This window comes from Tuber melanosporum (assembly GCF_000151645.1).
Source record: "Tuber melanosporum whole genome shotgun sequence assembly, scaffold_148, strain Mel28".
Classification (NCBI taxonomy): Eukaryota; Fungi; Ascomycota; class Pezizomycetes; order Pezizales; family Tuberaceae; genus Tuber; species Tuber melanosporum.
Genome location: NW_003298806.1, coordinates 180,991 through 206,935, shown reverse-complemented (window position 1 = coordinate 206,935; position 25,945 = coordinate 180,991). Strand labels below are relative to the sequence as shown.

Here is a 25,945-nt window from a genome sequence, read left to right as displayed (position 1 = left end):
CGTTCGGGCCACATTAGCAAGGGGGATAGTCCCTATCAGAAAGGAGGTGATGGTAGCGTAATCCTGGTAGTATAATTGTGAATACGAATGGGTGTACGAGCGGGCAGCGTGTAGGAGAGGTACGATACGCGTATGGGCGGGTGGTGTGTGAGAGGCTGAGCATGTGTGGAGGGGAATTTTGGGTTACCCTTCTGAGAGTTTATTTCGCTCTCAACGTGCAGCCTTTCCTTTCCTTTTCATAGAAGGTACAAATCTCTTCTCACTCCAACCAGCTACGCAACTGAGGGATTCATTTGACCACCACTAAAGGAAACATGGGCGATCAAAACCCTATGGTACAGGAACCGGTGGCAAAATTCTATGTGGTAGAAGATCCAGAGGAGGATGAAATCAAGACCCAGAAGGCAATTCCCGACACCAATGAGATTGGCGCATACCTCAAATATCTGATCTTGAACCACCGAATGGGCTTGCAAAACATGTATGGTAAGATTGAAGCGGAGTTAAACAAAAGCCTGGCAGTAGCAATCAAAAGGGGAGAGATAATGGCGAGAAGGTTGATTCTGGAGATGGGATGCGGTTATGAAGTCGCGAAAGAATTAACTGTGTTGACACTTTATGATATGGCTATATTAATTGGTATGTCCTGATGCTAATACGTATTCCTTAGTATTTGTTTCGCTTATAGGTTGAATGGTCAGATGACTCTGATTCCATGATCTACGAGGAAGAGGGCAAAAGGAAGGAATGTCTGATACAATATATCGACCACATCACCGACATCTATAAGTTGGCAAATGAGTCCGGTATCCTTGCTATGCGCTTCATGAACGGTCATAAAGGTAAAAAAAACTGGACCGGGGAGTCGAAAGAATATCTGGATCAGCACAAATATGGAGGCCCGACAAGAATAGGAACGGAACTCAAGCAGAAGATTTTGGACTTATTTGTAACCGGAAACGAGAAACAGGTCAGGCCATTACTAGTGCTAATTGTTACCGATGGCGTGGTACGTCCTCCCCCTTGAATTTCTATAGCTATATAATAACTATTTGAAAACAGGTTGAGGGGGAGAGGAGAGGCCGTCTGAAAAAAGTTATTCAAGATAGTGTGAATGAACGTCAAGAAGCAGGTAAAGGGTTCGACGGTTAGTCGGTCATGGGATTTTGATGATATACTTTGCCTCTAATATTTACACTCAACTGATAGCCATATCGTTCCAATTCTCATGCATTGGAAACGATCCGTTTGCCCGTCAGTTATTGATAGAACTAGACCAAGACCGAGAGCTTGGTGGATACATCGACGTGTTCCCGGTTGAATGCGAATTCAAACGCCAGCTCGAGGAAGACAAGTGGTTTGTGGTGAGTTATGATCTGCTCTTCTCCGGGCTGAATGAATGAAATGGAGGTCTCGCTGACTCCATATCCCCTCTTTTTAAAAACAAGTTACCCAAGATCTTGCTTGGTGCAATTTTACCTCATGTAAGCTCTTCCTACCACAACTCTTCAGCTCAACAATCCGCCAACGATGGAGAACAGTGGGACCGACAAGATTACTACAATGGTAGCTTGCCATTGGACCGCCTGGCCAACAAGCATGCCTAATGCATCGATCACAGAGAGGACCATGGTGCTTACTAATAGCCGAAGCCCAGCACGGAGTCCACTAGCACCCCATCCTGAGCAGATGTTTTTCAAACTTAAACTATCTAAGCATTCTCCGGTTTGGCTGTTAGTTAGCCTTTGGTTCTTCCAGAGTTATTTTTCTTTTTCTAGGCTGTGGTTCTGCTAGCCATAGGGCTATCTGAGGGACATGAAACTACTCTTTTGTTTAGGCGTTCCTATGTAAGGTGAACAAAATTTCTTTGCTTGCAAAGCGTGCATGTTCTGGCATGTTTCTACCCGCGACGCAGCACCCGAGCACAAGTCAACGTCCCCAATTCTCCGGAGGCCCCTTAGGCAATAGAAAAGCAAAAACAAAAACTATTACCATTACCATGGGCCGGCCTATCTCGCAATCCTCCGTCCGAACCCCACAGCTGACAGGCTCACGGGCGCTCATCGAGGTCAACGCCATCCCGGGGTTAATGCGTCCTCCTAGCTCGCAACCCTTCTCAAAAGCTTCCGGGCTGCTGGCGGTTCTCATTCAAGTGAAGTTAGTGAAAACAATGCGGAATATCTGATATCGTTCTTTTATCATGAGTGAAAGCCGCCAGCTTATCCACAAGCTGAATACCCGTATGACATCCCTACTACTGTACTCCCGCGACCTCACCAGGTGTAACTTCCCATGACAATTGCGAATCCCTTCTTGCCACCGAAGATCTGATAACTCAGGTCCCTGATTTAATTCAGCTTTCCAGAAGGTATTAGGATACTTGAGTTTGTATAGGGAAAAGAGGGAGAATGAGCAATTAAGGTTTGTGGAAATTTACTACCTGGTAGAGTTGCACCATAACCATCCCATATCATGACTAGAAAGCCGTCCGGTATGGAATCACAATATGTTACAGACATACAAAGCCTGCATGTTACCCAGGCCGGAACCGACTTGGGTATTGAAAAGCCACTTTTCCATAGCGCGGCCCAGCCATCCCGCCAAAAGTGTGGGTCAGCCCGGCCGCTCGGAATCACTACGACAAAATAACCCTCCACACTAAAAATCAGGCCATAATATTATGATGTCAATCCACAGCAATTCTCCAATCAAAGCCTGGGTGGTCGAGCCCGAGGGATTAGAAGGGGAGATTGAATCCGGTCACCTGAGGACCGCAGACTAAGGTAGAATACCAAGCATCAATAACGATTTCTCCCAAGGTCCTATCACCATGTATTTTTTCCCAATCTCAAACAGATAACTTGCGAATCTATCGAGTCACACTATTTACTTTTAAGAGCAATTGTAAATAGTCATGAAATCTAATAGTTCAATGCCTCTCGGGAAAACGCAGCTGCGACCACTGACAACGAACACGGTTTTAGCTCTTTCTATGAGCAGCCTATCGTGAACCCTCGTACTCTATGTGGGGGGGGGGGGTAAACCACCTTTGACCAGCAATCCCCTCAGAGCAAGCCAGTGAGAGATTGCCTTAGTTATAGGCATTCCTAGCCCCCCCCCCCGGCTAATAGATCTTACCCAAAATAAGCCATTGTTACCATTTCCCCCGGAGCGGATCCATTCATACCCAGCCTTCCCGCCCCTACCCTCCTATGAACTTCCTATTCCACCTTTCCCCTTCCTTCCCCCTCCCAACTACATTTCCGATCCGTTAACCCCAAACTCTCATCTCCAGTTTAGACATCATAATATTATGATAATAAAAATTACAGTACTCGACATTTCTTATGGGATTAAAGCTGAGTGATCACTGGTGACTTTTCCATGATCCGCCGTCATACCCTTAGTTTATCAACAAGCGGCATTGATGTGAGTGTTCTGGCGAACAATGCGCCTTATAGGTGTGCGCAGCAATCATATTTTGAAAATGCTAGTATAGGAACAGAAACGCAACAGGTCATCTACGGCTGATTCCCACAAATTCCCATACCCCGGTACGGATATCACATCCCTCACTGGAACAAAACGTTTAGAGTAGAATAGCATGAGGCATACAAAAAACAGTAAATTCGCGTTTGTAAACACTGCATGAGCGACCGGCTTCCAATCGATAACCCACTAGAGACGTTTAATCTATTGAACATTTAGGAAGTCATTTAAGTATTGGACACAATAAAAAGGAACATAGTACTCACCGGTCGCATTTTTGACCCTGCATTACAAGCCCGGGCTGGGCTGCGCGTGCAGATCCGGCGTGTCCTGGATGCAAAACTACCGAGGGTTAATAATCTATGTTGAGGGTAAGACAGTAAATTGGAACGGCTCACGGACTACAAGAAATGTTAGCAAATATCCTGTACCGACAGTGTAAGTAGTAATAAAATAATATTACTCACTTTCTGTGTTTCCCGAATGGTTGTGAGAAAGGCTATGGGTTAGTGGGGGAACCAAGAAGAGGGAAAAAGAGATCTGCTAACAAGCTGCAACACAATACCAAGTATCAGTTATAACCTACAGGAGATGGAATGGAGGTTGCATACAAACTGAGAGGGGAAGTAGTAATTGGTTAGCTTACGGGAGCGGTGTGATAAGGGGATTTACAATGCTTACCTCCTATGGAGGAATAAAACGTGAAGTTAGTCTGGAATCACAAGCACTCCCGAAGACCTCAACAATTGTCGACTACATACAATCTAGAAGAGTGGGAGAGTCGTCAGTAATGCAGAAACAAATGACAGAGTGTACAGGTCCGCCTACCGCCTTAGTGTACCAAGAAGCAGGTCATCAGCGATTGACTCGCGCAAGAACCATCGTTTAGAACCATTGTATGTCCACTTACCCTCTACAATACTCAATACGCCAGAGGTCAGCAATAGCCACGTCCAAGAATCTTGGTTGATCTTGTGTACTTACAGCCTATAAAACTCAATGGGCCAGATTTCGGCAATTGCCCGCTTCGGAACCGTGTATGACATGCTCACTTACCTCCTACAAGATTCGGCGAGCCAGAGGTCAGTAAGCGTCTTGCCCTAGATCCGTAGCTGAAACTATCCACCTACCCACTGCAAATGCCAGTGAACCAGAATTCAGTAATTGGCTTTCCCAGAACCGCGGCTGTCCAGTTCACTTACCCACTATAACACGCAGCAAGCAAGAGGTCAGTAATTGACTCGTCCCAGAACCGTAGTTGATCTGGCTCACTTACAAACTGCAACACTCGGGGAGCCGAAGGTCAATAGCTGCCAGCACAAGAACCGTGGTTGATCCTATTAACTTACTCGCTACAACACCCATCGAGCCAGATGTCAGTAATTGCCTCGTTTGTGAACCGCAGCTGGTCCTGTTCCCTTACAGTCTGCAACGCTCGGTGAGAAAGAGGTCAGCAAACTATCTTGTCCCAGAAGCGCTGCTAACCCCGCTGACTTACTGTCTACAGCACTCGGCAAGCTAGAGGTCAGCAAATGACCCGCCCTCGTCCCAGAACCGTGGTTGACCCGGCTCACTCACATCCTACAACACTCAGCCATCCAGAGGTCAGCAGTTGCCGAGACCGGGGACCGTAGTTGATCCCATTCACTTACTCTCTATAACACTCAGCGAGACAAAGGTCAGCAGTTGACTCGTCTAACAACGGTGGCTGATCGAGCTCACTTACCGACTACAACACCCGGCAAACTAGAGGTCAGTAATTGACTTGTAATGGACCGTCACTTGCCCCAGAACAGTGGCTTATCTTGTTTACTTACTTCCTACAACGTTTCTCAAGTCAGGGGTCAGCACCTGTAACACCCCCAACCGTGGCTGATTCTGTTCACTTACCCACTATAACTCTCAGTGACCCAGAGGTCAGTAACTGCCTCACCAAAGAGCCGTGCCCGATCCTGTCCACTCACCGACTGCGACACCCAGCGAGCTAGACGTCAGTCCTCTCGTTCCAGAGCCGCGGGTAATCCAGTCCACTTACCCACTACAAGGCTCAGGGAGCCAGTGATCAGCAGTTGTCTCGTCCCAGAACAGGGGTAGGCCCCAGGCACTTACTCGTTACAACACTCAGGGGGCCGGAGGTTAGCAATTTCTTTGTCCCAGAACCGCCATTGGCCCTGTTCACTTACTCGCTACAACGGTTAGCGAGCCCAAGGTCAGCAATTGCCTGGCCCTAGAACCGTGGCTTGGGCTGATCTAGTCCACTTACCCACTGCAACACTCGGTGAGCCAGAGGTCAGCAATTGCCTTGTCCCAGAACAGTGGTTTATCCCATTCACTAACAACCTAGAGCACTCAGAATGCCAATGGTCAGCAATCGTCTCCCCAAAAAAGACCTTGGTTCTATTTACTTACTTCCTACAACATTCCCCCAGCCATGGGTCAGTAACTATTCCGTGATAGAATCGTGGTTGGTGATGTTCGCTCACTCGCTGATCAGCGAGACTGGGGTCAGCAACTATCCCGTCCTAGACACGTAGTTGATCTTACAAGCTACAACATCAGCCCATCAGAAGTCAGCAATGGTCTCGTTCCAGAGCCGCGGTTGATCTTGTTCAGTTACCTCCTGCATCACTCGGTGGCCCGGAGGTCAGCAACCGTCTCGCCAAGGAACTGTGATTGATCCTGTTCGCTCACCTCCTACAACACTCAGAGGGCCAGAGGTGAGCAACTGTCTCGTCCCGGAACCCTAATTGGTCCTGTTCACTTACAAGCTACAAGGCGCAGCGCGTCGGAGGTCAGCAATTGCCTCGTCTCAGAACCTCGGCTGATCCTATTCACCCACCATCTACAACAGCCAATGCGCCAGAGGTCAGCAATTGCCTCGCCTCGAAACAGTGGTTGGTCCTGTTCACTCACAGCCTACAACGCTCAACCAGCCAGAGGTCAGTAATTTCCCCGTTCTAGAGCAGTGGTTGACGATCTTCACTTACCTCCTAAACATACGGCGGGCAAGAGGTCAGAAATCGCCTCGTATCATAAACACTCTTCATCCGTTTACATACAAGCTGTTACACCCAGAACTCCGCAATTAGCAGTCACTCCCTTCATCTGTGATATTTACCGACCCTACCTCCTGTTCCTCCGCCACTAATCAGTAAACATTATACTACTATCCACTAGTGTCGGTCGGAAATTCTAACTTACACTCTGCACTCACGGATCAATCCGGAGTTAGTCGCAAGGGCTACCCCATATCCCATACCCAGTTCACTTACTCTCTATAGTTCCCAAACCCCTAGCATCAGTAATATGAGGGTGCGAATAGGACATGGGTAGGGGCTCCGACTCACCTTCTTTAACGTAAAACAAGTTCTGGATTAGCTCTAACCCTGTCCGATTATAGAAGATTCACACACCATCTATCAGACAATGTTAATCCATTGTCAGCTGTGCACTAGTCACCTCACACAAAGACCTTACATGCAAGACGCTATACTCCTTCCCACCTAGACGGGCTCTGGCATTCCTGTCCAGCAGCATTCTGGTCATATCCTTGTCCTTCCGGGCAGCTGCTATGTTCAATGCGGTGCCATATTTTTTGGACCGGGAATTAATATCTGCTCCCTCATCTAACAGCTGCTCAACTATCCTCACCTGCCCTAGCCACGATGCTACCAGCAAGTGTGTAAAATCATTGGGGCGTCCATACGACCGCTCGGCATAAAACAAACAGACTTGAAACCATGTCAGAAATCGTTTAGATCCACCTTTACAAATCAGTTGCGTAGACTTGAATAGCTCCATCTGCTGGTCCCCCGAATCTCGAAAGTGATCTGCCCAGTGCCTCGCGGCGTAATCAAGAAAGGGATATTTCTGCAAATAGTCATCCAGTGCCTCCGTTGCGACTCTGCTGTTAGTACCGATCGCTAAGGGGTCGTTTTCAAACTCTTCTAGTGAAAGATAGGAGATACAAATATCAGCTAATGCAAAGTTGGAATCCTTGGGACACAAGGTATACTGCGAGCTGCCTTGGCCTGTCAAAGATCCCTTAAGCAGGAACTCCCTCGCGGTTTGGTGAACGAAGTAGATCTTTGAATCGATAATCCGAATGAAATGCCCGCACAGATTCTTCACAGTTCTTTCGAATTCGGGGGAAAAACACTCGAGGTCCTTGACCGACCCGTGGCCCCGGTTGATTCTAAACGCGACGTTGAATTCCTGGAGTGTAAGCGGCCTTGCAGCTGCTACCGCTATTTTTAAGATTTTCAGGGCTTTGGTGTGTGATCGGATATTCCCAAGAATCTTGCTATAAAATTCCGCCAGATCGCGTGGTGCAGTGGTGGCAATGCGGGTCAACTCCTCCGACGAACAATCCTCGGAAGCCTTCAATTCCGTGAGAACAAGGGAAACCCAAAGGAATGTCCGATCGGCAGAGGATTCGAGGAGGTTTCGCAAGTATCCAAGCCCGCCAGGCCTTTTCCAGTATTCCTCCAGCTCCGCGATGCCATCACCTATAAAACGAGTAATGTCAGCAGTAACAGCACCGATCTCTTCCTCGCCTTTCAGCCGGATTGTCGGTGTGCGTAAACAAAGGCCCCTCTCAATTAAGCTGTATGGACGACTTGTAACGAGGAGTTTCAAAGGTATCTCAGGATTTCGTGACCCAGAGAGGGGAGCCAGGAGCGGAATGAGTTGCTCCTGAGTCTTTCGTGAGCACTCGTCTAATGCGTCTATAACACAAATCACGTTGCCGCACTGTTCCAGCGCCACTGCTTTAACCAAAATCTCCCACAATGTATAGACCTCGTCCGTAAACACCCCCCCTTTAGACCCAAACACTTCCTTGGCATGTTCACTGACAAATTTTCTCTGCACAAAAAGCTGATGAAGTATCGCGCAAAGTGCAAATGTTGCGCTCATTTGATCTTTGCTGTCGTCTTTAAAAAAGAAATAGCAAATAGTGGCGTTCGTATTGGTTTCAAGGTGGGTTACGAGGAAAGATGCTATGACTGATTTTCCGCAACCAGGGTCTGCCGATAACCAGAGGAGATCTGATGTCTGCTTTTCCAACCAGTTCTTATAATTTGGATGTTCCGTAACCCAAGTGCATGTTCCCGTGGCTGGCTCCCGAACCCGTTTTCGCTGCTCCTGGTACGCACACCTGTATAGGCATCGCAAAACCTCGTCATCCGTGGGTAGCAAGTCCTGGACTTGGTGGTAGTAAATGGAGTTACCGGAGCCGTAGATATTATAATTTCCGACGTTGCCGCTATAATTGCCTTGAACAATGCTGCTGGCCCCAGAGTTGGAACCGTGGTGACTGACACCAGTGATTAGAAACGCCAATACAAGCACGCGACATTCCTGAAGCTTACCGCTGGTGTGAGGAAGGAACCTCAAAACGAGTGTTTGATCGTTCATTACCCATCTTGTAGGTTAATTTTTGAATTGCGAGAAGCCGGGTTTTATCGAGGTAAGAAATGAGCGTGTTTGACGTTCGTAAAGATAACTTACAAGCAGGTGCGGAGACTGGAGACAGCCCTCCTTCGAGAAGACAAAGGACTGCTTGTGGAACACTGCTTGTGGAACACTGATTGTCTGCTACCCCGCACCACTGGTACTGTACGTTACTGCGCCATCGCTCATGTCGAATGAATAACTTACCATATACGGAGAATGGTACCCCAGTATCATAAGAATCGCGTCCTCCCAGCAGACAGCGCGTCAGATCGGTCGATACAAGAATCTTCTTTAAGCCGCGCCAATAGCTCTACCGTACTCGAGTACAAATAATTCCACAATCTACCCCAGTACTGCATCACACCTGCACATTTATGCAAGAGAAAACTCTCAAGTGGGACCACCGTTCAATCATTCAGGAAGTTCTCTATTTACCTTAATCTACAATGTTTTCTTTTTTTCCATCAGACTATAACAATGTCAACGGTCACAGTCATAGTAAGAAAATATCAAGGAAGGGAATACAATAGGTTTGACAGTACAAAAAGCCAACAGAAAATCAATACAGAGACAAGAGCAGCAACTCAGACTACTCTAATAGGTAGGTTAATGCACAATGAACTGTAGAGAACTATAATAAGACTCTTTGTATCCAGTGGCCCGAGCTGGGTATCTAGCATAGCAATAATACTATACAAAACGAGTTAAAGTTACTACTCAAAAGTCTTAGTAATCACGTGATCTTGTTTATGGACCAATACACCTAACCATAATAATTAGTAATAGGGGTATTTGATATGGAAGTGCAGCTAGAGTTATGAGACTCCTAAAAAGAAATAAGGTTTAAGACAAAGTGGTTTGAGAATATGTGACCTGTTAAGATAGATAAAGCAATCCTTGAAGACAATAGTTCCCTTATTCTATTCTCAACAGCGACAATGTGGGAGACTCCGCTCATTAAATACATGAAAGGAAAAGTAGTTATCTCTAGAATACGGGGCATAAAGAGAAAGAAATAGGACACATATCCAAACTCAGACTCAATGACAACAATCCACCTCAATATTACCTGAAGACATGTAAACAGGAGGTATAGGTGTAAAATAGTTAACAAGAAAGTATAATCCTAAAAAAAATTGTAATGTTGTAACTATAACTACAGGAGTAAGATAATAGGAAGAATACAACAACACATACAATTATCAACAAGGGGCTCCTGTCAAAAAACCAGATTGTGACAAGGCAGACTGGGATAGACGAATAATGTTTTTACATAACTCAAGGTTATAAGTCATTGGTGTTTATTATTAAGTAATGACTCACGTTTGTAAGTTATATAATATTATAGCTTTCATGTGTGACTTACAAGTATGAGTCATGAGTTTCATACAGGTGATACACGTAATACACATGACTTGTTATAATATTTATGATTAATTTAGGTATTTTATTCCGTTGACTTATAAGAGTCAGTTGAGAGATCTTACATAACTAATGCCTGTGAGTCATAGGATATAGTGACATGGAGGTATGAGTTATATCAGAGTTAGGATTTAGTCAGGTGTCTATATATAAGACAGGTTTAAGGATCTCTAAAGCACCATGCTCTATGACCTCTATTTTCCTCCTCCTATGTTTTACCTCTGCACTCAACCCCACTAGTAGCTAGTAAAAATTTCTTGCTCCTCATAATCCTTCCCACCCTGTGACTAAGGACCTTCTCTACTTGCTTAGGCTCTAGACTCCAGCACCTCGTCTCCCACTGGTACTCCTATTTCCCGAATAATATATCCCTTCTCACCCTTCCTCCTGTTCATTTTCAACAGCTCCAATTTTCCCCCTCCAGGCCTATCTAGCTTCCTTAATCTCTACAACTGGTGGAATACATGAATGACTCCTGGAACATGTCTCCTTCCTCTCCTGTAAAAACTTAATTGACCTCTGTACTGGAGAATACTACCTCCTCTCTCTAATCTGCTCATTCATCTATGGCCTGAACTTCCTCTTCAGACCTGTTACTGAACTTGCCACATAGGTTCACAACCTCTTTTCCTAAATTGCCAAGATGCTTTCCCCTCCTGCTGGCCTCAATAAAGCCAGCAACATTCTGGTGAGCTCTGTGATCTCCCTCTAAGCTCCAATCAGAGACCTATCCAGTAGGATTTCAGCATCCCCAGTCCTGCCACCTTGTCCTCTTGGGTAGGCCCCTACTGTCATGCTTCCTTGACCTTCCCACAGGGTAAGGAGCCAGCTACCAACACTTTTACTCTGACAAATACCTCAACTCTACTCTCAAGGTACCCAACTGAATACGGTTTCGACACCTCTGTATATGACACTGCAATAGGTAGACACCAGAGAAACATAGCTACCTTTATAGCCAAATACTCTAAGCTGTGGGACGCTCAATAAAGGAGAAATGAGAAGTACCCTGACCATTATGAGTTTCTCCACAGGATTTCCGATCCAGACAACTCTCATTACACTACTAGGCTATCTTATACTACTTCTTCTTTTGCCTTTACACACTCCAAGGATAAGAAGAAGTAAGGTTCAGCAGCTCCCACTATAGTTTAAGTTGTAAAAGCTACCTCCACTACAGCACAACTTGCAAAAACAGCCCCAGGGCTGACAGGTCTTCTGGTTCCTCTACTGCTGCTAGCTACAGAAAGGAGGTATTATACTCCTTGCCCATTCCCTACTCTCCAGTTTCTGTAACCAGTATGGATACTTAATTAAGTATATTGTTTTATGTTTTGTTTGAAGTATCGTTTTGATACTTAGTTTGAAGTATTGTTTCATACTTAGTTTTGTTTTATAGTTTGTTTTAAGTATCATTTTGATACATGGCCTGTTTTTTAAGTATCATTTGATACTAAGTTTTGTTTTATATTATTTTAAAGTATCCTTTTAATACTTAAGTTATTTTACCAAAATAAATTGCTTGATACCTTTGATTAGTTTTGTTCAGGTTAGACATGAACAGATTTGTGTATTTAAAGATTGCCTGATTGTACAATTGAAAAGGCAGACTTCAACAGATATTATTTTAATATACTTAGTTGAATGGTAACTTCTTTTAAATTTTCCCAGTACACCTTTAAAGCTTCCTTTAGTTCACAGTGCTCACCTCCTCTCAGTAAGAACAGGCCACCTGTTTTATAACCAGTACAGGTACTCGGTTATTGGTTTTGTTTTATATTTTGTTTTAAGTATCACTTTGATACTTGGTTTTGTTTTATGTTTTGTTTTAAGTATCGCTTTGATACTTGGTTTGTTTTAAGTATCGTTGGATACTTGGTTTTGTTTTATGTTTTGTTATAAATATCACTTTGATACTTGGTTTGTTTTAAGTATCGTTTGATACTTAGTTTTGTTTTATGTATTGTTTTAAGTATCGCTTGATACTTAATTAGTTTTACCAAAGTGTATCAATTGATATTTTTGATTAATTTCGTTCATGCTAGACATGAACAGATTTGTTTATTTAAAGACTACCTGATTCGACAATGGAAAAGGCAAACTTCAACAGACAGTATTTCAATATACTTGGTACGAATAGTCTTTGCTTGTAGTAAATCAACTCATCGGATAGGATCCAGTCTTTCGGGAAAGGTTTGCCATGGTCTCGTAAGCTTTCTAACTCATTTCTTCTTTTGAGCCATTCTCTATCCCCTGGGATAGCTTTTAGGACTTGCTCTAGAAATTCCGGGTTGAATTTCTTTAGTTCCTTATGGGCCAGTATAGCGCTAGTCATGAGTGTTTGTTCGGGTACTTCGGTTGCATCATACCAATGTATATTTTGGTTTGTTGACGCATGTAATTGGGTGACTACCGGTTCTAATTCTCAGATAGTAATAGCCCTTGTTGCGATGTCTGTGCTGCTGAATCCCAATATACCTCTTTCGGTATTCTCTAAGTTGTCTATTTCCATCATCTCTGCAGTATTAATTTTTTCTATCACCAGTTAGGCAATTCGGTCGCTGGCCTTGATGTAACAGTCTGCATCTCGATAGTTGAATAGCAGTACCTTGAGTTCACTGGTATAATCTGCGTCGATTACACCAGCACCAATGGAGATACCGCTTTTGACTGCGAGTCTGCTTCTAGGCGTAATCCTTCCATACATTCCAGTTGGTATACCAATTGCAATACCGGTTCCAACAACTAATTGTCCTCGTGCTGGGACTGTGTTTTCCTACATTGCGTAGAGATCATGGCCCGCTGCCATTCTTGAGCCTTTAGTTGGCAATCTTGCCCTGGTATCCAACTGTTTTACTCGAATTACCGAGTCTAAGTCATTCCAGTTAGGAGTTTCCTGTATATCACCTATGCTTGTATCGTTCGTTTGGCTACCTGCTATTAAGCATATTTGAATTTCCCCTTTCGCAGTTCTTGTTGCTGAACTGATTTGGAAGTGTTTGGATTTCAATATCGCCTGTTCGCGATGTGCAGCTCCCTCCTCAGAATGGTACTCCGGCCGTCGACTGAGTGCATCAGGTTTTCCCCCTCTCATTCCTGGGCGGTACACAATTCTAAAGTTGTAATCTACTAACTTCTGTGCCCAACAGATTTGGCGTCCACTCCAGACTTTTGGGGTGAGAAAATATTGAAGGTTTTGGTGATCGGTATACACAGTTATAGGTTTCTCAGTTCCAACCAGGTATTGGCGCCATTCTTTGAAAGCTTCCAATATTGCCAGTAGCTCTTTGTCGTGGATTTCGTAATTTCGCTCTGCGGAATTCAACTTGCAGGAATGAAAAGCTACAGGATGTAGTCTTTTTTCCACAAACTGGGATAGGATGCAGCCCAAGGCAAAGTCACTAGTATCTGTTTCCATCACTGTTTCTCTCTCTGGGAAGAATGGTGCAAGATTGGGGTCGAAGTAAATCTTCTTTTAAGCTTCTGGAAGGCCCTTTCCTGTTCCGAGCCCCACCGGAACTTCTTTGAATCGCCTTTTAATGTTTCTGTAGTAGGAGCACAAATTTTAGAGAAGTTTTCTATAAAACGTCGGTAGAAATTAGCAAATCCTTGAAATACTTGGACTTCCTTAACCGACGTAGGTGATTTCCAGTTTAATACTGAATCCACCTTTCGCGTACTCATGGATACCCCATCAACGGCTATCATGTAGCCTAAGAATTCCACCTTTTTAACGTGGAAGAAAGATTTCTTTATTGATATCGCGAGTTGGAAATCCGTTAATCGCTGTAATACTTTTGTTACCAGCTCGATATGTTCCTTATCATTATTGGAATAAATGAGAATGTCATCCAAATAACATACGACCCCTTGATCTAGATATTCCTGAAGGACCTCATTCATCATGTCCTGAAATATAGCCGGAGCGTTGGCTAGTCCGAAAGGCATGACCTTATACTTGTACTGTCTATAGCATGATCGGGAAGCTGTTTTCCATTTATCTTCTTCTTTGATTCGGATAAGATTGTAGCCGTCTTTTAAATCAATTTTGGAAAAGATACTAGCCCCTACTACGCGATCACGTAGCTCCAACATTAATGGTAGTGGGTATTTGTTCAAGATGGTTATCTTGTTCAGGTTTCGGTAGTCTACCACTAGTCGTAGTCTTCCATCTGCCTTTAGTGTAAAGAGAATTGGGGTACCAAAAGGCGATTGACTCTTCGTGATCTTTCCTTGTCATATCACGTCATCGAGGTATTCTCGTAACAGCTTAAGTTGTTTATCAGACAGAGGATAAATCGATTCCCAAGAGGGTTTCGCTCCCTCAATTAACTTAATTTCATGATCGAAGGTTCTCCTAGGGGCTAACTTTGCTGCCGTTTGTGGGAGAAATAATTTCTTGAATTTCCAGTAGTGTTTTGGAACAGAATTGAAGTTGATATCATTAGGATTTTCTGCAACTCCGATTTTTCCTATTTGGATCGCATTCTCATCCCAAGCGACGGTTTCATCGTATTCGAACATATCCACAATCCCTTCATCCTCTTCTTCCATGCAGTTCTTGCATTTAGAGTCCCGAAATTCCCATTTTGTAGGTTCTCCAATGTTGGATAGGGGGTGCTCTGAATGCCACCACCCAAAAGGGATTATCATCCCGTAGTCACCTGCTGCTGCGATTTCGCACGCAACTTCAGACATGTGTTTGTTTCGTCCTATTTCAAGCCAAATAGGGTGTGTGTAGAATTTTCCTCCTGATGGAGTTGATACTCCATCAAAGCCCTGAATGTTGACCGGATTCGGTCTCTCTGTGAATGGGATTTTTAATTCTTTCACGAGTTCTTGGTTGATTAGGAACACATTGGATCCTGAATCTAATAGTACTCGTATTTTGTAGCGCAGACGATTCGGGTTTATAACGTGAATGTAAGCATGTCCCTCGGGACACTCATATCTTATAGGCTTCGGTGCGCTAAAAGCGCGCCTTTTTGGGTAAAATATCGAGTCGTCGTTTTGTCGTTTCGACATGTCTGAGGATTAATAACAACTGGGATGTTTGTTACTGCGCCCGCGCAGTTTCGACCATTTAGGTCTCCTCAGATAAACTTGTTTCCATTTTGGTATATCGGGCAGCCCACTACTAGCGGTCTTTACCCCCTGCCGAGGGATTCCCATACCTTCCACTTTATACTTCCTGTGGAACCAATCTAAGGGGTCTCTGCCATCGTCCAGATATCATGGAAATAAAAGCCGGGTGCGTAGGGCAGGTCAACTGTCTCTTTGATAACCTTCCTGGGCTTACTCTCCACCCTCGCTTAACCGTAGACAGTGTCCTCATTTATCGGGTTCCATTTGGTACCAGTGCAGCACCTAAGAAGCAGTAACTAAAGGTAAGGTCTAGAGCTCTTGTACCTATTTCTCGTATAGATCAAAGATGTGCTTCGCTCATCCTCTAGATCCTTCATCTTAGCCCTACTGTCGCTCCCTTCAGAACCCTTAGTGCTGTCTGTTTCCTGTCTAGGCTTTGGTCCTTATCGGAGACCTTTCAGTATCCAGGTCAAGTGCCTGACTACCCTAACAGTCATGCGTTAGGTCATTAGACCGAGCTTGTGTCACTCTCTTGGGAAGCATAGAGGCGCCGCCAATGTGTACATTGCTCTTTATTAATCCCCTTGTCCTTGCGGCAAGAAGGACGCGTGTACTTCCACTCAGGTCATGGTCACAAGGTCATTTTCTTCGCTTCGACATCCCCTTAATTTGCCCTTGATTTCGATTCCTAGAGAGTATGTCTCTTCTAGACTACCCGAACACCGTAGTTGTCGGTACCAATGAGATGACTTAAGTCATCTCTTCGTCATCACCTAGTTCCCAGAGTTTATTACCTCTTGGAACTTGGGCGGCAGAAATCTTTCTGGGACAGTTGACTGTTGCCACCCTCCTAAGCCTTAGTGTCTTGAATGGGCGGTCATCTGCCCTTGTTCTAGATACCTGAATTTGTCCCCAGTAGGTTCTGTAGTCGTGATTTTTCTTACCACAACGAGTACAATTGCCATCCCGCTTTCTTTCATCGATAGTTGACTGAGGGATTCCTTCATGGGCCGTTTTGAAGTTTGTGTGTATTAACTTCCTAGTTCCAGCAGATTTCTTTACCAGTTTATTGGGTTCCGGTCCCCGTTTCCTTTTCGTGGAGGGACCACCTCCCTTTATGAAGGGTTTCTCCCTTTTTCCTTTGGTTGAATTTTGTCCGCAGGTTTCTTGTCTGAAGACGTCCTTACGGGTTTTGATTAGTCCCGGTCCAGGTGGTCCCGTTCCTGTTGTTCCTCCTCATCCCTTACTGCTTCCCAGACTGCCTTTTCCCATTCGGCACCGGTATCAAATTTGTTTAAGGAGAGTCACCACCTAATCTTGGAAGGCAATTTCCTATCACATGCCATTCGCCAGGCTGGTCCCGTGAATTGGGCGTGGAGATTCAGATTATGCATTTTCCCCATGAAGGTCTGAATATCATTTTTGTACTCCACAGATTCCATATCCCGTATGGCCTTTCGTCCTTCTTCGAGAGGGGCATACCGCCTAGTAAATTCGTACTCAAAGCGAGTCCAGGAAGATAGTTCCGGGTCTTGTTCTTCTCCTCGGAGACCATCCATTGCCCGTCGATACCATACAGCTATTGGACTGACCTGATCCTCTTTTATCCTTCCCAAGGTGTAAATGATGCGATCTCGATCATCATCCCAGATTCTTGAGTTCCGTTCGAAGTAGTCTACGCATTGGATTAACCAATGGTAAACGCATTGACTGGTCTTTGCTTCGAAAAATGGGGGCTGGTCTGCCGGTCATTTAACTGTTTGAGCCAATGCTTCTGCAAGTACATCAGTTGTTCCACGCTGTTCAGGGGTTAATCCCCATTTGAATCTGGATGGTCCTTCTCCACGTTTTCCTCCGTTTCCATCGTCATCTCCATCATCACTTCCATCGTCCGGGTCGCCGCCCGGTATTAGAAAGGTTGGAGGTTCTCCTTCTCTCTGTTTCCCTTTGTCTCGAGGAGGGATTTCCTTAGGTTCCCCCCGTTCTGCAGTTTCTTCTCATTCCTCTGAGACTGATTCCAACATAGCGTACCGACCACCTGATTGTCCGCTATCTAGTGCCTTAAGCTTGTTAAGAACTAGTGATAGGGTATCAGATATGTGGGTTTGATCCTTCTGGATTGTACGGGTAAAGTCGCTATACCGTTCTGAGTCCCTTTCTTACCTTGCAGCCAAATTGGATATCAGGGTTCGCATTGCGGTATTTTGCTAGATCTGTTGTGCTCTGAACTCTTAGAAAGCGCACATTCCAGAGTGAGGTCTCGTTCTAGAGCTTCTTGCTGCAGTTGGGTAGTTACCCCTTCGTGATGCTCTTGTCATGCATCTTGTGCGGCCAATTTGGCAGCAATCTCTCCATTGATCCTTTCTTGGATCTCTCGGACATTTGCTTCTACCATTGTACACTGACGTAACATAATAGCAATGTCATTGTCATGTATATCTTGTCCTTCCAATAATCGTTACTGGATGGCTATCAGTCCTCGTGCATTGGTTTGAGAATCTGCTGATAGCGTGTCAAATGCAATATTGGCAGTATCAATACTGGTTGATATGTCTTGTCGGATTTGATCTATGACAATTTCTACCCTAGTAGCAAGTCTTGCGAGATCTGCTGCATGGGTATTTGGACGTGGTATGGTAGATCGTGAAGCGGGAGAAGGGGCTCTTGAGGACGGAGAGACACTGTGGGCTCTGCCCTCTTGTCCTCCAATAGGGTTCTGAAGAGTGGGAGGAAGAGAGGAAGAATGACTGAAACTTGTAGAATGATCATCTCCTGAGGTATCCATTGGTTCTCCTAGAAGGATCTGCTTAGGAGGTTGAGCCATCTCTCTTGCTCATTTACAAGCTTCCTTTTCTCGTAGGTGGGCTATGAAGCCCACGTTCTAGGATGTTTCTGTTTAAGTAAAATATGCAGCGAAACACTTAGTGTCCTGGCCGTGTCGTGCGGTAGGAGAAGATAGATCTTAATGGGAGTTCGGATGAATTCCGAGTCTCCACGCTAGGGGTATAGTAGCAGAGAATCTGCTGCTAAGAGAACTTTCCTCGCTGGTATCCCAGTCAAGGAAAGGTTTCCAACTGAATTCTGGTCTGTACCAGGTTTCATATATTCTTTGAAATTGTTCCTCCGTAGGAACTAGGTTGGGGTTGGTATACTACGAAGGAGTTTCTTGTAACAGAAATGGCACTTCTGAAAGCTCAAACTGACTAGAAAACACTTGACTAATAGATGGCAAGTGAATCTTAGTCGGTGGTTCGAAAATTGAATTAGTTCGGAATAGTTCTCCAAGGGTATCTAGACTGACCGTAGTATCAATGACTTCACTGAAAGTGTGAATCAAACCCATGCAAGTGGTAACCGATTAGAGAGCCTTAGTAACAAGGAGATCTAACAATATATTGTTAGGCAGAGACAACTTGATAGACGTCAAGATTATCTAGGCCAATCGAGATTCGTTTTTTGTAGACGGAGATTGTCTAGGAAGGCTTGGACTTGGCTCATTTCGTTTATGACTACTAGGAGCGAAGTAAAGTAGGTAAGTTAGAGTAGAATCGTAAAAACAATATTATATTATTAAGGTCTCTTCTCCGTTTCTTAATGATGTCTAAAGCTTGGGAGGCACTTCAATATTTATATTCCGCGTCGGAGTGTTCGCAGACTACATCCATTTATCATACAACTATGTACTTCTTTAATCATAGTTCACAAAGTCGAGTTTTCTTCCAAGGTGCGAACACCTGTGGACCCTGAAAACTATCACACCCTCTTCGATAATTATGATATTTCTTCTTAGGAAATATACTGTCCCCAATAGTAATATCTCGATTAGCAGAGTCTTTAGACTTATAGCCTAGTTCTCAAGTCGAACTGAGTTGGCTCCAATTGTCTTCGCCATTGATAAAATGATCAGTCTTATCCACGGCTATATCTGCAAAGGTGGTCAATATTATAACCATCGTAGGTCATTTGATTCTAATCCTTTGTAACTCCATACTCAACCGATAGATTTTCTTTGGATGACTTCCTATTCACTCGCAGGAAGCCACTCCACTAAACTGGTAATTAATCCCTCCGTCGGCAACCTTTGGTTGCTCTTTGAATAGTAGGTTTCAGTAACCATCGTCATATTTGAAAATCACCCCATGACTACAACGTGTTCCGAAACCCAGTTGCAATACTCCGTGAAGTTCGTTGGCTTCTTCGGTAGTGTTTTTTGAAGTTCTAGACTCTTCTGGTGTATGCAATTGTATCGGTCTCTAGTAGAGATCCTTTACTATTTGATACTATCTCATTGTGCGAAATCGTCCCGTTACCTACAGCCCAAGCCATAGGTGTCATGCCTTTGAAGCCTAGTAACCTTCTGGGTATTTGACAGAATTACTCCGTTCCACTTCCCAGGCCTAACCGAATGTCCCCTCTCATACATCCTGTGAACAGGATCCGGTTGGATGGACAGCGGCGACGTACACGGTGTTATTCTAACACCTTCAATCCTGTGGTAATGTAGTCACAGGACGCAACTGAGATTGATATATATGATGATGTGCGGGCCCCGTAAGGGAGCCGGAGGGGGGTGTTGGAGACCAGAGATTCCAATTCCAAGTGGGGTTACCCTACTTAGACTGGTCCCTAGGTATCGGGTTCTGGTATTCCTAACATACTCAGAGAAGCAAACATTAAGAAATGGATAGCCAAGTCAAGACCTAGGCTAAAGTCTGATTATATGGCTAAGAGATTGAGATGGGCTACAGCTCATAGGGACTGGACAACTGAGGATTTTGAAAGGGTGATTTGGAATAATGAGTACAGTGTGGAGAAATCCAAGAATCCAGAGCAATAATAGGTATTCAGAGAACCTGCAGAGAAGTGGTTGGCTGATTGTTTACACCCAAAAGAGAAGGATAAGGGAATCTCGCTTATGGTTTGGAGGTGCTTTTGGGATAAAAGAAAAGGTCCATTAGTTCCTATTACTCAAACTATCAATAGGATCAGGTATGTTAGACTTTTGAGAAGATATCTTTTTCCTGTTATTTATCAAATGATTTCCTTTGGTATACAACTTGAAGATGTTCCTTTTCAGTAAGATAATGCTCCTGTTCACAAGGTATGGAGTGTTATAGAATGGTTGGAAAGAAACAGTATTGAGGTTGTAGACTACCCTCATTATTCCATGATTTAAATCCTGTTGAGCATGTATGGGTTGAGCTTAAAAAGCGATGACACCAGCAGTATCCAAGGATTGCAGATACTCCAGGAGGAAAAGAGGCTATTAGGAGAAGACTTATATGTGTATTACCATTAGTTTGGGAGTCAATTCCTGAGGAGACATTTGAGAAGTTGTGGAAATCAATGCCTGATAGGGTGGCTGCAGTTTTAGAAGCAAGGGGAGGTTATACAAAATATTAGCTAGTTTAATTTATAGCAGGTCAATTGACCATTGAATGTTGAGAGATGTCAGTAGGGGTTAATCGTGAACTTAAACTCGCGTGCGTACACCCTCATTAACAACCCCACGGGCACTGCTCCACCATATAGTGCAAATGCAATTGAATATTGTCTCAGATCACAAACACTTCTGCCTAGTGACTGTACATAATTACTATGAGAGATAGATATTATCGGTGAATACTCAAATGTTGTGTAAGGTGTTTGCAAGGTGCTAATCACATTATGGGGAATAATACGATAGTTGGCAGGTGGCCTGCTTTTCCAGAGAGGAGGTGAGAGCTGAGAGCTAAAGGAGGCTTCAAAGATGTAATGAGGAACAAAGAAGTAACCGTTCAACTAAGTATATTGAAATACAATCTGTTAAAGTCTGCCTTGTCTGTCATAGAGTCAGGCGATCTTTAAATGTACAAATCTATTCATGTCTAGCATGAACGAAACTAATCAAAGGTATCAAGTGATACTCTTTGGTAAAACAAACCAAGTATCAAAACCATACTTAAAACAAAACATAAAACAAAACCAAGTATCAAACGATATATAAAACAAACTAAGTATTAAAGTGATACTTAAAACAAGATATAAAACAAAATCAAGTATCAAACGATACTTAAAACAAATCAAGTATTAAAGCGATACTTAAAATGTAATGTGTTCGCAAGTTGCTAGTCAGGTTATAGGCAAAGATACGATAGTTGGCAGGTGGCCTGCTCTACTAGAGAGGAGGTGAGAGCTGAAAACTAAAGGAGATTTCCAAGGTGTACTGAGGAACAAAGAAGTAACCATTCAACCAAGTATATTGAAATACTGTCTGTCGAAGTCTGCCTTTTCCATCGTAGAATCAGGCAGTCTTTAAATAAACAAATCTGTTCATGTCTAGCATGAACGAAACCAATCAAAAGTATTAATTGATACACTTTAGTAAAACTAATTAAGTATCAAGCAATGCTTAAAACAAAACATAAAACAAAACTAAGTATCAAATAATACGTAAAACAAACCAAGTATCAAAGTGATACTTAAAACAAATTAAGTATTAAAACAATACTTAAAACAAAACATAAAACAAAACCAATAATCAAGTACTTGTACCGGTTACATTTCCCAAAACAAAATAACTCTTTAAGCAAACAAAACCTAATAATCATCAAAGGCGGAGTCTGAAAAACTAAAGGCTTCAGTTTCTGCTATTAGCTCTTCAGCATAAGTGTCACACCAGGAACAAGAAGAAATCCTAAGAAAACATTGAGACTCAAAGAAATACAGGTCATAGTAGTCACAAATACCAGATTCATGCTGTACATCTACTTAAGCACTATCGCAATCAGGACAGGAGTCCACCCAGAGGATAGCGAAGTAGTTCTCAAGTTGGATAATATCGCGGTTCAACAACAGTCCAACAATCTGTTGTCATAGCCTCACATTCAGTTCCACATAGTTTGATATCATTATGGTATTCAGATGGTAGATGGTGATCAGATGAGGTTATCGAGAGCCTACTCCATAGCCTGATTTTTGTTATCACTGCTTTTGAATTCCAACTCAAAGTATAGTGCCCAAAACCTCACTCTAGCTTCGAGTTCCATCGGCCATCGCTCAGTCTCTGGCATTGTTGGTGTCCAGCATATTGTAATGTAATTGAGTCTTAGAGGGAGGGATTCGTTTGGCATGTTGTCTTTCCACTATTCATTCACCATATCTATAATATGCTCCAGTCATTCTAGTAGCTTCCAGCTGTTTTTGCTCATTGGGTATTTTTTCCATTTGACCAGGAACTGATTATTCCCATTCCAAAGGTGGTGGTCTCAGATTTCCTCAACTTCCGATTCTTTTTTTTTATCAATGATGATAAGTCCAGGTCGAGAGTGGATTCTTCCAAGGAACTTGACATCATCATTTAAGTAGATTCGCTTGACAACAGAGGCGTGAAAAACTGCAGTATTGCTGTAATATATGAGTCCATATATCTGAACAGTGTAGTTTTCTGTATGTTCGTCAAAGGATAAGACCTTGAAAGGTCCTCACCATCGGAGTTGTAGTTTCTTGCTGCATCCAACATTGGTAATAAACATGTTTCCCTATACCATGAGCATATCACCTGGTAGAATATGAACATGTTTGGTTGTCGCTTCAGAGCAGTAGTAGTACTCCTGAATCAGGTAGCTTTAACAGCTTGGAAGGTAACATTCCGAATTGCTTGATGGCAATTTAGATAGTCATTGGAGGCAGAGACTGAGGAGTTCTTGAATGGAGTTGTAGGTAGGAGAGGGTATTGGCAGCTAAAGATTGCCTTGTATGGAGACATTTCCAAGGTGTCTGAATATCCGGTTTTAATATATACGGCAAGCTCAATGAGGCCTATTTCCCAGATGATCTGACGTTCATTCATCATGTTCTTAATTCCGGTCTTGACTTCGTGGATCTTCCAATCTGCTTGGCCATTAGTCTTATGATGCCTAGAAGCAGCCATAATGTGGTTGATTCCAAGGGAGGTCAAGGTTTGTTTCCAGAATCGGGCGGTGAAGTGGAGATCAGCATTACTGACAATAGATAAAGGGTATCCATAGGGGGTAAATAGGTATCACTGGATGTTAGGCGGAGACAACTTGATAGACTTCAAGATTGTATAGGCCAATTGAGATTTGTTTTTGTAGATGGAGATTGTCTAGGAAGGCTCGGACTTGGCTCATTTCGTTTATGACTACTAGGAGCGAAGTCAAGTAGGTAAAGTAGGGTAGAATCGTAAGAACAATATTATATTATTAAGGTCTCTTCTCCGTTGCTTGATAATGTCTAAAGCTTGGAAGGCACTTCAATATTTATATTCCACATCTGAGTGTTTGTGGACTACGTCTATTTATCATACAACTATGTACTTCTTTAATCATAATTCACAACGTCAAGTTTTCTTCCAAAGTGCGAACACCTGTGGACCCTGAAAACTATCACATCCTCTTCAGTAATTACAATATTTCTTCTTAGGAAACGTACTGTCCCCAATAGTAATATCCCAATTAGCAGAGTCTTTAGACTTATGGCCTAGTTCTTAAGTTGAACTGAGTTGGCTCCAATTGTCTTCACCATTGATAAAATAATCAGTGTTATCCAGGGCTATATCTGCAAAGGTGGTCATCATTACAACCATCATAGGTTGTCTGACTCCGATTCTTTGTAACTCTATACCCAACCAATGGATTTTCTCTGGGTGACTTCCTATCAACTCGCAGGAAGCTATTCCACCAGATTGGTAATTAATCCCTTACTCGGCAACCCTTGGTTGCTCTCTGGGTAGTAGGTTTCAGTAACCATTGTAGTATTGAGAATTACCCTATGATTCCAACGTGTTCTGAAACCCAGTTGCAACACTCTGTGAAGTTCGTTGGCTTCTTTAGTAGTGTCTTTTGGAGTTCTAGACTCTTCTGGTGGATGTAAATGTATTAGTCTCTAGTAGAGATCCTTTACCATTTGAAACCATCTCTTTGTGCAAAATCGTCCCATTACCTACAGCCTGCACCAAAGGTATCATGTTTTTGGAGCCAGGTAACTCTCTGGGTAGTTGACGGAATCACTCCGTTCCACTTCCCAGACTTAGCTGAAGGTCCATTCTCATATAACCTGCAAACAGGATCCGGTCGGACGGACAGTGGCGACGTATATGGTGTTATTCTAACACCTTCAACTCTGTGGTAATATAGTCACAGGACGCAACTGAGATTGATATATATGATGATGCACGGGCCCCATAAGGGAGCTGGAGGGGGGTGTTAGAGACCAGAGATTCCGATTCCAAGTGGGGTTACCCTACTTAGGGTGGTTCCTAGGTATCGGGTTCTGGTATTCCTAACACTGAAACTTATTTTAGGTGTCTTTGCAGGACTCGGTGACCTTCGTAGGCATGAGTCATGTATATCCAAAAAACCCATCTACCACTACCAAGATAGTACCATATCTGGCGGACTTGTTAAATGGTGTTGCGAAATCGATAGTATAGGATTCGAATATTTCACACGGCACTTAAAGGGTTTGCGCTTTCCCTGCAGAGAGTTGGATTTGTTTCTTGTTTGCTTGGCAGAGTTCACATTGTTTGATGAAATCGTGGAAGTCCTTTCACATTTCCGGCCAGTAAACATATTCTAAGGCATATTGGAGGTTACAGTCCGCACTCTTGTGTCCTTTATTATGGATTTCAGTAATAACATATTCCCTAATAGTCATTCCATTGAACATATAGCCTTTTGAGATATAGAGGCAATTTTCACCATACCGGGTGCTAGTATAGACCATTCCATTAGCTATGTTGGAGGGGGAGAGATCTCCACATCTGGAACTATCCATAGCTTTGAAATAGATTGGGTCATGGTGGTACCCTACTATCATCTGGCTTCAAAAAGAGGAGGTTAATTCTTCTGTAGTTGATCTAACATCTCGTTTATCCTCAATGAGGGATCCTCTTGTCAGTTTGATAGGTGCTTCCTCTTCTTCATTTCATAGAGCTGTCGGCAATACTCGTGAATAGTGGGAGGTATGACAGAAACAATAGTTTCATTGTTGTATCCTCATAAGGGTCCACCATACAGTGGTTGTAAATCGATTATGGGGGGAGAGGATAGCAGAGCTGACCGCGGAGGGTATAGGTAAGATATTGCATCAACGTAGGCTGCTGCTTGTTGGAGCTTTTCAAGACCTTGATGTTATCTTGGGACAGGATTAAGGGTAAGGGGAGGTTGGATCGATCCATCATTAACTTCATCCATCACCTGTTCTGTTCCTTCTGCAGTGTCGAAACTGGTATTTTGGAATCATCAGCAGGCATATAGTACGGTCGCTGGTATCTGTTACCGAATTTGAGTTCAGTCTGGTGAAAGAGGCAGGTATTGAGATAATAGTGGGACCAGTAGAGTCTGCTTTGTTCAAGCTTGTGAGGAGGTGTGCTGCGGAGAGTGCAATCATCTTTCCACTTGTCATCAATATCTTTTCCTCGTTCTGTTCCCGCAGCTCTGTACATGGGGTAAGAAAAAGTAGTGGAGGGAGAGGCTGTACTGGCATTAGC

General features: G+C 43.5%; 1 protein-coding gene; it reads left to right on the top strand.

Moving 5' to 3' along the window:
• Positions 1 to 230: 230 nt before the first annotated feature.
• GSTUM_00002847001 (uncharacterized protein) lies at positions 231 to 1,403 on the top strand (the record flags this gene model as incomplete). XM_002836468.2 has 4 exons in its annotated part: positions 231 to 639; positions 702 to 1,009; positions 1,063 to 1,147; positions 1,210 to 1,403. The coding sequence occupies exons 1-4, from the start codon at positions 315 to 317 to the stop codon at positions 1,401 to 1,403; spliced, it is 912 nt and encodes a 303-aa protein (XP_002836514.1). The 5' UTR covers positions 231 to 314.
• Positions 1,404 to 25,945: the final 24,542 nt, after the last annotated feature.